This window comes from Hyperolius riggenbachi, chromosome 11 (genome assembly GCF_040937935.1).
Source record: "Hyperolius riggenbachi isolate aHypRig1 chromosome 11, aHypRig1.pri, whole genome shotgun sequence".
NCBI classification, from domain to species: Eukaryota; Metazoa; Chordata; class Amphibia; order Anura; family Hyperoliidae; genus Hyperolius; species Hyperolius riggenbachi.
The window spans coordinates 10,745,774-10,759,540 of NC_090656.1; the positions used below are offsets into that span (position 1 = coordinate 10,745,774).

At 47.5% G+C, this 13,767-nt stretch overlaps 1 protein-coding gene across 3 annotated transcripts in view; it reads left to right on the forward strand.

The window, feature by feature from the left end:
- The window catches only part of LOC137538964 (fatty acyl-CoA hydrolase precursor, medium chain-like), an 86,557-nt gene that overhangs the window by 3,045 nt on the left and 69,745 nt on the right, over positions 1–13,767 (forward strand). For 2 of the 3 annotated variants that reach the window (XM_068261413.1, XM_068261414.1), the window contains exons 2-3: positions 1,019–1,184; positions 1,421–1,540. The exons of the other annotated variant lie outside the window; for it this stretch is intronic. In XM_068261413.1, coding sequence (XP_068117514.1) covers positions 1,492–1,540 — 49 coding nt within the window. In that variant the 5' untranslated portion in view covers positions 1,019–1,184; positions 1,421–1,491. The remainder of the gene's footprint in view (positions 1–1,018; positions 1,185–1,420; positions 1,541–13,767) is intronic. 3 annotated transcript variants of the gene reach the window in all.

Consider the following 13,767-nt stretch of genomic DNA (forward strand, 5'->3'; position numbering starts at 1 on the left):
ATGACCAATTATTAAACATCTATTTCTTGTAAAAAATTAACACATTTAAAATCACTTAAAAACTTGAAACTACAAAATAAACACATTTCAACAAAACATATTAAAAACCAAACATTCACCCTCGTCCTGGTGGTGTATTAAAATAAAGTCTCAGTTGGTCCCTGTTCCGCAGTGACACTACCCTTTGGCCTGCTTGCATACCTCCGCAGGGGCATTAGTGGAAGCACATTCAGGGGTTCCGGAGTGTCTCTTTCCTCCTGCCGCACAAAGTTGTGGAGGATGCATGCTGCCTTCACCACGACAACTGCGTTGGCCGGTTTCAGCAGCATGGGCGTGTGGAACACCCTCCACTTTGACACCAGGATCCCAAATGTGCACTCCACCATTCTCCTTGCACGGCTCAACCGAGCATTGAAGTGTAGCTGGCTGGCATCAAGTCCCCTGTCTGGGTACGGACGCATTACATGGTCGGACAGGGCGAAGGCCTCGTCCCCCACAAACACATAGGGGTAGGCCGGTGCCCTTGTCCCAGGCCAGGGTCTGTCACGGGGGAGACGCAGTCTGCCTTCCTCCAGCAGCCGGCAAAGGGTCGTACGCTGGAAAATTCCAGAGTCATTGGAACTACCGTACGACCCCACGTCCACGTACACAAACTTGTAGTCCGCATCTGCCACTGCCATTAGAACAATGCTAAAGTACTTTTTATAGTTGAAATAATGGCTGCCACTCCCCACAGGTTTCTGAATCCTGATGTGTTTCCCATCCAGTGCGCCAACACAATTAGGAAACTTGCACTCGGTCCAGAAGCCCTGGGCGATCTCCTCCCATTTCTTGGTGTCTGGCACAGGCATGTATCTGGCCCTCAGTCGCGTCCAAATGATCCTCGAAGTCCTCACGACGATGCCTGCCACCATGCTCTTCCCAATACGAAATGTCACATGTAGCGATGTATATGTTTGTCCAGTTGCGATGTACCTACAAGAGAAATAATCGAAATCAATTTTTCATGTCATTACAGGAGAAAGGTTCAAGACAAGGTGGCGCAATATACGTGATGCATACGTAAAATGGCTACGGAAGAAAAAACTTGCCGAACGAAGTGGCAGTGGCGGGGGAAAGCGACCAAAAGACTACCAATTTGCCAAGCAATTATCTTTCATCAATGAAAGCTTGGAACCTAGACTGTAAGTACCACTACTGTGGGCAGGAATTGAGAACTCATTTTAGCAGACAACTACCATGACTTCGGCCATGTATTGAACTGGCCTCAATTCCCATGGCTTTAGCGAACTTTTCTCAAAAGCTTTATCAAACGTTTGGTAGAAACGGTTGATAAAGTGTTTGATTAGTGTTTGCTAGCTCTGTGAATTGACGCCACATGCTGTTTGGCACACCAATACATTTTTTTTTTTATCTACAGGACTGAAGACAATTTGGAGCAAGAGGAACCGACCCAGGAGGCACGCTTCAGCAGTGAGGAGAGCGTGTTGGATGATGAAGAAGAGAGAACCGAGAGCCCGATATGGTGTAGTATGTCAAGGTAATTGGATAATTAGAAAGAGTATGAATTGTATACTCACAAACCAGGGTTACCTCCAGGCAACCACTGTATAGGCAGGTGAGGAGATTAGCCTGTCCTCACTCAGGAATAAGAAGTCACTCTCTGTAGGCTTGAAAAACAAGAAGGGGTATCCCCCTCCACCAAAGGTGGATACAATCAGTATTATGGTAGAGAACAGAGGCGCCAAAAGGATAAAAACAATATTTAAAAGTTTTAAAATTATTGCCTAGGAGGCAGTGGTGGACTCACCTCCCACAAGCAGACACAACAACTGTGCATTCACAAAAGGGACATTTATTGGTATACTCCAAATAAGGTCGCAACGCGTTTCGCAGGTCAAACCCGCTTCATCAGGCAATTACAGGAAGGAGCACACAACTGGGGGTAAGAGGCAACACATTTGTACAAATCCTGAACAGACTGCATATCAATAAACATAAATATTTGTATGATGGAATTCACTGGTGTGATTTAAATTAACGGGAAGAGGTAGCTAATTATTGTATTTTGGGGGTGGAGGGGGGGGGCGGGGAGAGGGGGGGGGGAAAGAGGGCCGTCCTCTTTCCCCCCCCCCTCTCCCCGCCCCCCCCTCCACCCCCAAAATACAATAATTAGCTACCTCTTCCCGTTAATTTAAATCACACCAGTGAATTCCATCATACAAATATTTATGTTTATTGATATGCAGTCTGTTCAGGATTTGTACAAATGTGTTGCCTCTTACCCCCAGTTGTGTGCTCCTTCCTGTAATTGCCTGATGAAGCGGGTTTGACCTGCGAAACGCGTTGCGACCTTATTTGGAGTATACCAATAAATGTCCCTTTTGTGAATGCACAGTTGTTGTGTCTGCTTGTGGGAGGTGAGTCCACCACTGCCTCCTAGGCAATAATTTTAAAACTTTTAAATATTGTTTTTATCCTTTTGGCGCCTCTGTTCTCTACCATAATACAGTGTTGGATGATGAGGTCGCCGATGTCACCTATTGCCCCGAGGAGAGGAGTAGGAGGAGGGAGTCCTTCGCTATCCAAGCTCTCGGCTTTGATGATGACTTGGGAGAAGAGAGCTTGGATGTTGAGGTTGCAGGACCGAGTGTGGCAGAAGCTGCACCTCCACAATCGACCGGTATGGAAGCTCCAGGGGACCAAGAACAAAGAGAGGAGCACAGAGAGACTGCAGCACAACCAGCGCGCAGGGCAACCCCGACGCAGGCCAGAGGACGGGAAGATGCTGCCACACCACCAGTGAGGAACACCCCACCAGTGAGGCGTCGAGGTACCCTCCCCCCAACAAGGAGAGAGACAGAGTCCGAGATGTCCGGGGCTGTCTCCGGACTTCTCGGGATTCTGCAGAGCCACCAAACTCTCATAACCCGGCAGTTGCAAGATGAGGACAGGGGCCATATCATGGAGCAGTACAAGTCCCACATCACTTCACTGCAATGTGAGCTCGAAGCTGTACATGGGCACTACAGGGACGAGCTGAAAATGATGCATGAGATGCACAGAGGAGAAATCGACCAACTGCGTGCGCAGCATCATCAGTCGGTGGGCCAGCTGCAGAACATGATGCAGCAAATGCATCAACAAAGCAAGGAACTGCTGAAATTGCAGGCACACTCGTGTTTTCACACTGTGATGTCTCTACTACCATATTTGGAAAAGGTGCCTTCCCAAAACATGATGGCGTGCCATTCCACTTTGCTGGACACGATCAAACAACACATGGACACGCCATTGTTGCAACCACCAATTTTTAGACCCCCACAACCTACAGCGGTGCCCCCCTGGCAATCATCACAGATGTACACCGGCTACAGAGGCAGTCAATATGGGCCACCGCTGTCAGGGTCCAGCTCATCCACGACCAGCACCCAAGAGAGTCCAGATTTCCAGGCAGCAACTCCCACCTTTTCTAGTAGTGGTGCCGATCCAATTTGAAAAAAACAGTCATATTGTTCCTGGACATGCTCCTCTGAATACCTCCGATCCTCGGAGGAAGGATACCATCCCAGGGCTTTTTAGCCCAACCTTTTCCCTGCCCCATCTCCTTCAACCAAGGTTCAGAGGTGTTCAGATGACCATGTCAGGGAACTTTTGTTTTTGCTGGACTTGAACTTTAGGGCCTGGTGTCCCCGAAAGACACTACCTGGGTCACAACCTTGTGCCTGTTGCACTGCACCTGTAGTCCTGCACCTGTGCCTTTGATTCCTCTTGTTCCTTACTTTGTTCTTGTTCCTAACCACTTGCACAAGACCCTTTGAACCATGGATGAAGGACACCTTGACTGGTCGGTGAGAGGCCTAGCCTTTTCACTGACCTGTGTCCTTCATCCATGGCTCAGAGGGTCCTGTGCCAGTGGTTAGGTTTTAGAAGCACTAATTTAGGGCCTGGTGTCCCCTAAAGACACTACCTGTAGTCCTGCACCTCTGCCATCGGTTCCTCTTGCTCCTCACTTTGTTCTTGTTCCTAACCACTTGCACAAGACCCTTTGAACCATGGATGAAGGACACCTTGACTGGTCGGTGAGAGGCCTAGCCTTTTCACTGACCTGTGTCCTTCATCCATGGCTCAGAGGGTCCTGTGCCAGTGGTTAGGTTTTTGAAAGCACTTCAATTTTAGGGCCTGGTGTCCCCGAAAGACACTACCTGGGTCACAACCTTGTGCCTGTTGCACTGCACCTGTAGTCCTGCACCTCTGCCATCGGTTCCTCTTGCTCCTCACTTTGTTCTTGTTCCTAACCACTTGCACAAGACCCTTTGAACCATGGATGAAGGACACCTTGACTGGTCGGTGAGAGGCCTAGCCTTTTCACTGACCTGTGTCCTTCATCCATGGCTCAGAGGGTCCTGTGCCAGTGGTTAGGTTTTTGAAAGCACTTCAATTTTAGGGCCTGGTGTCCCCGAAAGACACTACCTGGGTCACAACCTTGTGCCTGTTGCACTGCACCTGTAGTCCTGCACCTCTGCCATCGGTTCCTCTTGCTCCTCACTTTGTTCTTGTTCCTAACCACTTGCACAAGACCCTTTGAACCATGGATGAAGGACACCTTGACTGGTCGGTGAGAGGCCTAGCCTTTTCACTGACCTGTGTCCTTCATCCATGGCTCAGAGGGTCCTGTGCCAGTGGTTAGGTTTTTAATATTAGGGACTGGTGTCCCCGAAAGACACTTGGGCAGCTATGCCCTGCAACTCTTCCAGCACAAAGTTGGTGGTTGGTGTTCCTTAATAACACTGACCGGGCTATACCATAGATATGTTATTTTTTGTCTTCCATGTTGGAAGAATGTTTTCATGATGGAAAGTGGTTGTTTTTGCAATAAAGAAATTTGTTTTTACATACCTCAGTGTGATGAGTAGTTGTTCTTGTGGTGTGACTGCTCTCCTGAACGTGGTATCCTTCTTCCTAAGGTCATCCTTCACCATCTCCAAAAGGGTATCAAACCTGTCAGGAGATGGAAAGGAAGAAGCTGTAAAGTATGTTGTGGGACAAGGTGTTGGGTGGAGGATGGGGGAGGTGTGTTTACAGAGGTTTGGGAGTGTTGTGGAGGGTGGGGGTGTAGTGTATATCTAGGTATACAGGTGTGTGGGGGTCAGGGTGGTGTGTTTAGCTAGGTATACAGGGATGAGGTGTTGTGGGGGTGAGGGTGGGGTGTTTAGGGATGGTGGGGGTTGGTGTCTTTAGGCCTATACTTACAGGGGAATAGACATCCGAGTGTAGCTGTAGAACTTCTGTGGGTGTCGTCTGAGGTCCCGGTAGAGGGCCTGGAACTCTCCCTTCCTCTGCCTCCTGGCTAGTAGAGGGTGCACCCACCATCTCCTGCGAGGAGCACGCCTTCTCCCCACATAGTAGTAGGTAAACAACAGGAAGGAGAGAATTCCCAGGTAATAAGCGTAAAAAATGACTGGATCCATGGTCCCAACTGCTGTCTCTGTATCCAAGGATGGTCTCCACACGTCCAGCTGTCTCCAACAATGACCCCAGAGCTTCTGCTGACCTCCCAGAACCCCAGGTATTTATACAGGTTGTTATCTCTTTAAGAATCCGGATCCGGACCGCAACCGTGTTCATACCGCACGGAAACCGTATGCAACCGGACCGGATCCGGACCGGAACCGTGCGGATCAGGTCCGATCCGGCTCCGGTGCGGTCCGGACATCCGGTGCGGTTTTTACAAAACCGCAAGTGTGAACGGGGCCTTAAAGTCGGCAGGTTTTTAAATGTGTATTTTTTTTCCTTTGAAACTTTAAAATCGATTTTCTCAAAAACTATAAGGCCGATTTGAAATTTTTTTTTCCACTTGTAGCCACTGGGGGCTCCTACAAGCTCTGGCGCCCTGGGGCAGCTGCCTCCTTTCCCTCTATGGTAGCGCCGGCCCTGGAGGCTGGAGAAAGCCCCAGGTAAGTCCTGATTTTTTTTTTTTTTTAAATTGAACCGAGCATCATTTTTACCACCCAGGGCAGCTCTGTAGCAAATTTAAAATGCATTCTAAAAATGTGGTTTATTATTAAAAAAAACTTTCATTTACCTCATTTTTTTACATCTACGGGTTAAAATAGCCACTTTGTCCATCCATAAAGGACCTGAGGTCTCTGAGCAGGAGATGGTGGAAGACAGATAAGAAATCACCTCATTAGACTTAATTGACCACAAACAAACCCCCATTGTACTTCAAACAGAAAACATCAGTTACAGTTGAAGAATTTCACACCTAGCCTGGATAATGCTAGTTGTAAAATAGCAGGGGAGTGAGCTTCTGAACAATGACAGCCCTTGCAGCTATTTGAAGCCAGAGACTGCTTAGTTCCTTTTAAGACACTGCTCAGGTTCCCTTTAAGTATCCAATCAAAGTATACTCAGTCCGTTTGCCCTTCTACTGCATAGATTTGGTCAAATTGTACCATCAAGATTGTATCACTATACAGCATCTTAAATAACACATCCAAGTGTAAAAAAAAATCTACTTACCTGGGGATTCCTCCAGCCCCTGGCAGCCTACGTGTCCCTTGCTGCAGCTCCGCTCCCAGCAGCTGGCCCGTTGCAGATGCCTTCTGTGCCTGCCGTTCTAAGCTAGCGCAGTACTTCTGTGAGTGCGAGCGGCGTGGTCGCGTGCTCACACAGGCGAAGCAGATGCCAACCTGGTGAGGTCAGCATCTGCAACGGAGGGGACCCCGGGACATCGACTGGGAATGGAGCTGCAGCGATGGACAGATCGGCTGCCAGGGGCTGGAGGAAAACCCAGGTATGTAGATCTTGTTGTTTTTTTTACCTTGATCCCGTCCTTTAGGACTGCGTGTACCTGGGCTTTGCAGAAGTCATTAAAAGGTCATTTCAAGTGTCAAAAATAGTATCTAGAATTCTAGATCTATTTCATAACCTTGAATGTGCTCTATTTACCGTGTACATGGGAGGAGGGAAACAGAGGTACAAAAATCTAGGAAACTGTAAAACTCCTCAAAGATAACAGAATTTTATACAAGTACGAATGATGTTGTAAATACTTGTGCTGAGTGTGTGCTGCTGGCCATCCAAAAAACATTTTATGGAATGGACAAACACCTATTCCAAAGGGTACACTGATAAGAAGGCACACAAAGCAGAACATATTATAAACCTTCATGTGTATTGGAGGGGAACATTAGTGTGGTGCAAGATGTTGGCTGCGTAGGATCGAGATGTGTATAGATTTGTGGCCACTCCCACAGGGTGGGCGCTCTGAATTGTGGGATACTCCCACAGGATGTGACCAGCTGATGGAAGAGGATATGACATCATAAGCAGTCGTCCTCTAGGTCCATACTCTCAGATTCAATACTTTCTCAATCAGATTTAATATATGAATAGGAAAAGGGATGTATTGGCATAGGGATACGTTGGAAACCCCAGAGGCCAACCTCTTTTTGGGGTCTCTGCGCCAATAACAGATGCTATATACAAGCAATAAGCGACACTGAAACTAACATATGTAAATCGCTTTAATCCCAAAGAGCTCAAAACGTATATCGTCTCTAAAAACCCGTAATTAGTGGAAGAGTGGATTATGTAACAAAGGAATTAGCTATACATGTAAGACTATACAGGTGTTCTTTCAGAAGGGGCAAAGCTGCATTGATTGAGCAGGATAAGGAGTTCCATGCTTTGTCTACAGTGGGATGCATAGGTGAATAAATAACATTTACCTGGTGTCTTTATCCCAGAGACCTTACACTTACTAGGGTGGAGCTCGAGGTAGAGTCCTGCACAGGTCTAATTTTTCAGACCCGCACCCGCAGTCGTGCTACCCACATCCGACCGCTTTCTGGTGAATCTGGTACCCACACCCAAAGCTCCCAACTGTCCCTTTTTCGGAGGGACAGTCCCTTTTTGGGAGCCCTGTCCCTCTGTCCCTTTTTCACCCTCATTTGTCCCTCTTTCTTGACTTTGTCCCTCTTTCTATGTAAATATATATATTTCTCTACTAAAAATGTGTTTGATTGACTCTAAACTGTATTCCCAACCTTTAAATTGATATATTACTAATTGTAAAATGTTACTATGAAGGAAAATGAACCAGGATAGAAAGGACCAGTGTGGTTTGAATTATAAAACAACATAGTTCTCTTATGAAATCTTTATGGTATGCGCGACTAGAGGCGTGGTGAGGGCGTGGCCAGGGGTGTATAACCATGAAAGAAAAAGGTTCCCTGGCCAGGGGTGTGGCAGGGGCATGACTTAAGTGTCCCTTTTTCTCATCTCAAAAAGTTGGAAGGTATGCACACCCGACCAGCAAGCCTCCAGACCCGGGACCCGCTTTTTCCATTTTATTATAAAATATACATGGTAATCTCACTGGAAGGCTGTAAAGTACAGTAAGTGAAACCTATTTTTAGACACAAACCAAAGCCAAAGAAGTGTATAAAGGACCACGATCGCAAAAAACGTAAACATTTCAAATACCATAAACACATACAAATAAGAAGTACATTTCTTCCAGAGTAAAATGAGCCATAAATTACCTTTCTCCTATGTTGCTGTCACTTACAGTAGATAGTAGAAATCTGACAGAACCGACAGGTTTTGGACTAGCCAACCTCCATATGGGAGATTCTCATTAGGCTTTGTTCACATAATAGGTGTTTGGTTTTTTTTATTTTAAGCGTGGGCGATTTTCAAAATCGCCCTGAAAGCGCTTGTGCTCATATCAGAGCGATTAGTTTGCGGTCTGCTTTGAAAAGCGGTGCTTGGGCCATTTTTGAGGCGATTTGCCTCAATGGAAGGTATAGGAAAAATGCAAAACGCTCACAAAATCGCTTTGGCAAGCAATTGCATGAGCGGTTTTTTTTTTTTTTAAATACATTGTATTTATTTTTTCCATATTGTTTTCATAAAAAAACGGAAGCACTCTACAAAAGCGCTTACAAAAACGCCCTCAAAAATGTTCCACCGTGCAGAAAATCGATGGAAAACGCTTTAAAAGATGCGGAAAAAAAGCCTACCTCGGACGGGCACGCGAGCCATACGCAATGTGAAAAAGGCCTTAGGCCTCGTTCACATCATACGCGCTTCCGTGCGGATATGGAAGCGCGTATGATGTGCTGAAACGCAGGAACGGCAGAAGGGCATAGACAGCCCGCCTACCGTTCTCATCTACTGCGCTGCGCAGCAGTATGATGTGCTAGGAAGCGCTTGCGTACTGCTGCCTGCATTTTGCCTGCAAGCGCAGAGCTGATCCCATCACTGTCAATGGATGGGATCAGCAGCGCAGCGGCGCAGATGGTGTGCGATCATACACGTTGCGTTCTGATCGCACGACCATCTGCGCTGAAGAGATGTGAACGAGGCCTAAGTTAATGGCATGTGCCCCGCCCAACTGCCAAAAAAGTGTGCAAACAGGTAGGGGGTCAGTCTGCATCTCTATATAAATCCTTTTCAGGGATTTTCTCTTTAGAAATAATAAAGGCCATGCAGAGAATCCCCCATAAAGAGGTGGACTAGTCCAAGGCCTGTCGGTTGTGTCAGATTTCTACTGCTTACTATAAGTGACAGCAAAATAGGAGAAAAATAATTTATGGCTCATTTTACTCTGGAAGAAACGTACTTCTTATTTGTATATGTTTACATGTATTTTAATATTTTACAATTTTTGCGATAGAAGCAGTGGTGCTCAAATACCCCTTTTCAAAATTCGAGTTTGGTCGAATTCGAATAGTAAATTATTCGAGGTCAGTCGAATATTCGAGTCGAATAAATTTTACTATTCGATTCGACCTCGGACTTCGAGCTCACTATTCGAGTCGGTATTCGAGCTCATTATTCGAGCTGACTATTCGAATTGGCCTTAAATAGCTTCCTACACTTGTTTTGAGGGTGAATGATGCAAGAAACATCTTTTTTTCCAAGTAACAACAGCAAGTGATTATGTGGGGATGTTCCTTTAAAAAAAAAAAAGGTGAAAAGAGAAGTTGTGTCCAGAATTTTGTTCAGTACTGTATATACTTCTTCTTCTTCTTCTTCTTCTTTATCTTCTATATCTTCTTCTTCTTCTTCTATATCTTCTTCTTCTATATCTTCTTCTATATCTTCTTCTTCTTCTTTTATATTGTCTTCTTCTTCTTCTTCATCTTCTTCATCTTCTTCATCATCATCTTCTTCTTCTTCATCTTCTTTTTCTTCATCTTCTTCATCTTCTTCTTCATCTTCTTCTTCTTCATCTTCTTCATCTTCTTCTTCATCTTCTTCATCATCTTCATCTTCTTCATCTTCTTCATCTTCTTCTTCTTCTTCATCTTCTTCTTCTCCTTCTTCATCTTCTTCTTCTTCATCTTCTTCTTCATCATCTTCTTCATCTTCTTCTTCATCTTCTTCATCTTCTTCTTCATCTTCTTCTTCTTCATCTTCTTCATCTTCTTCTTCATCTTCTTCATCTTCTTCTTCTTCTTCATCTTCTTCATCTTCTTCATCTTCTTCATCTTCTTCATCTTCTTCTTCTTCATCTTCATCTTCTTCATCTTCTTCATCTTCTTCATCTTCTTCATCTTCATCTTCATCTTCTTCTTCTTCTCCTTCTTCTTCTTCTTCTTCTTCTTCATCTTCTTCATCTTCTTCTATATCGTCTTCTTCTTCACTTATTTCTCTTTTCAATTTTTTTTTAAAGAAATGCAGCTATTTTTGAGCGTAACAAATAGCTGGTGGCGCACGCATGTTGGAAGCGCCATTGTATGTGCTCCCTGGCAGTGGAAACACACAGACAGCAGGAGGTAAATTCAGCAGCAGGAGGAGGAGGATGAGTGTGTGGCAGCAGGCAGTCAATGAGGCAGGCAGCGTGACATAATAGCCCTGGTACCTAGCGGTGATACCAGGGCTGTAAATAAACACAGCAGGCAGGAGGTCCCAGACAGCGGTCGTGCAGCCCACATCGTGTCCAATACACAACTGGGACAACACAGTTTTCAACCCGGGCACCTCAGAAAAATTAAACCTTTTTTTTTATGGTTTTTTGGTTTTGTTTGTAAAACAAATTACACAGATATATAGCTATTGTTTGACGTAATAGCTGGTGGCAGCAGAATGTAATTCTGTGTACCCTGGCGTTGGGAAACACAGACAGACAGCAGCAGCAGGAGGAATGGAGGAGTAATTATGTGAGCAGCTATTGTTTGACGTAATAGCTGGTGGCAGAGTGGCAGCAGAAGCTAATTCTGTGTACCCTGGCAGTGGGAAACACAGACAGACAGCAGCATCAGCAGGAGGAATGGAGGAGTAGTGTGAGTGTGGCAGCAGGTAGGCAGCGTGACATAATAGCCCTGGTACCTAGCGGTGATACCAGGCCGTAAATAAACACAACAGGAGGTCCCAGACAGCGGTCGTGCAGCCCACATTGTGTCCAATACACAACTGGGACAACACAGTTTTCAACCCGGGCACCTCAGAAAAATTAAACCTTTTTTTTGTAATGGTTTTGTAGTTTTGGTTTTACAACCAATTACACAGATATAGCTATTTTTTGACGTAATAGCTAGTGGCAGAGTGGCAGCAGAAGGTAAATCTGTGTACCCTGGCGTTGGGAAACACAGACAGACAGCAGCAGCAGGAGGAATGGAGGAGTAATTATGTGAGCAGCTATTGTTTGACGTAATAGCTGGTGGCAGTGTGGCAGCAGAAGCTAATTCTGTGTACCCTGGCAGTGGGAAACACAGACAGACAGCAGCAGGAGGAATGGAGGAGTAGTGTGAGTGTGGCAGCAGGCAGACAGCGTGACATAATAGCCCTGGTACCTAGCGGTGATACCAGGCCGTAAATGAACACAACAGGAGGTCCCAGACAGCGGTCGTGCAGCCCACATCGTGTCCAATACACAACTGGGACAACACAGTTTTCAACCCGGGCACCTCAGAAAAATTAAACCTTTTTTTTTATGTTTTTTTGGTTTTGTTTGTAAAACAAATTACACAGATATATAGCTATTGTTTGACGTAATAGCTGGTGGCAGAGTGGCAGCAGAAGGTAAATCTGTGTACCCTGGCAGTGGGAAACACAGACAGACAGCAGAAGGGCAGTACACAGCAGCCCACTGTAGGTGTAAAATGTGTGGCTGCAGGCGACGTAATAGTCAAAGTGAACCAGGCTGGCTTAGTGAGCAGGAGCCAGGAGGTGGTAAAGGGTGGTAAGGCACATTAACGATGGTTCTTAGCCAGTTCATGTCCCCCTCTCGCCGACAACAGGGGCCAGGAACTCGCTTTCCACCCACGCCTGGTTCATCTTGAGAAACGTCAGTCTGTCCACAGACTTGTGAGACAGACGTGAGCGTTTCTCGGTGACCACACCACCAGCTGCACTGAAGCAGCGCTCGGACAGCACGCTGGAAGGGGGGCAGGACAGCACTTCCAGGGCGTACTGCGCCAGCTCGCTCCAGATCTCCAGGCGCTTGACCCAATACTCCATGGGATCAACAGGGGCATCGCTGTCAAGCCCGCTGTAGGACCCCATGTAGTCAGCCACCATGCGGGTCAGGCGCTGGCTGTGACCGGAGGAGGATGCTGCTGCATGCACCTCCTCTCTAGTCACTGCTGCCGGAGCCTCTACAGTCCTGTAGAGCTCGTGGCTGAGAGACAGCAGGTCTGTGGGGTGCTTGCTGCTGGATGCAGGCACCTGCTGCTGCCTCTGTGCTGGCTGCTGGACAGTGGGGGTGGAAGGTTGGGGGAAGGCTTCCTCCAAGCGCTCAACAAGGGCCTGCTGCAAGCTCCTTATTTGTTGCGCTGGGTCTCCTCCTGCAGGCGGCAGGAACTGGCTCAACTTCCCCTTGAGGCGTGGGTCCAACATCATGCTGATCCAGATGTCCTCCCTCTGCTTCATCTGGATCACCCTGGGGTCCCTGCGCAGGCACGTCAGCATGTGCGCTGCCATTGGGAAGAGGCGGGCCACGTCTGCTGGCACATCGACGGCAGTGCTGCTATCCTCATCCTCCTCCTCTGCCTCGTCAGCCTCATCCTCTCTCCACCCCCGCACCAACTCAGCTGCACTGTGCTGCTCCCCCTCATCAGCAGCAAGGTCAGGGACCTCCACCAAGTCCTCCTCCTCCTCCCCCTCAGAGGTGGACTGTGCAGCTGCTTGCCGCTCCTGCTGGTCCAAGGCTGCCGCTCCCTGTTCCAGCAAAGCATCGAGGGCCCTGTTCAGCAGACAAACCAGGGGCACCCACTCGCAGACCATAGCATGGTCCCTGCTCACCATGTTAGTGGCCTGCAGAAAGGGAGCCAGCACTAAGCACACCTGCTGCATGTGCCTCCAGTCATCATCGGGGACGATGGACGGGATGTTGCTGGTCTTGTCCCTTCTCTGAGCGGTGGAAACAGTGGCCAGGGCAAGGTACTGGTTGACAGCGTGCTTCTGTTCAACCAGACGCTCCAACATCGCCAGGGTGGAGTTCCAGCGAGTCGGAACGTCAAGGATCAGCCGATGGCGTGGCAGATCCAGCTCCTTTTGCACGTCTTCCAGGCTCGCACAGGCTGCAGCCGAGCGCCAGAAGTGACGCACAACGTTCCTTGCCGTTTCCAGCAGTTCGCCCATCCCCTGGTAGGTGCGCAAGAACTTCTGCACCACCAGGTTCAGCACGTGGGCAAGACAGGGGATGTGGGTCAGGTTTCCCCTGTCTATTGCGGCAACCAGATTGGCCCCATTGTCGGCCACCACCTCTCCGACTCTGAGGCCTCTGGGGGTCAGCCAAATCCTCTCCTG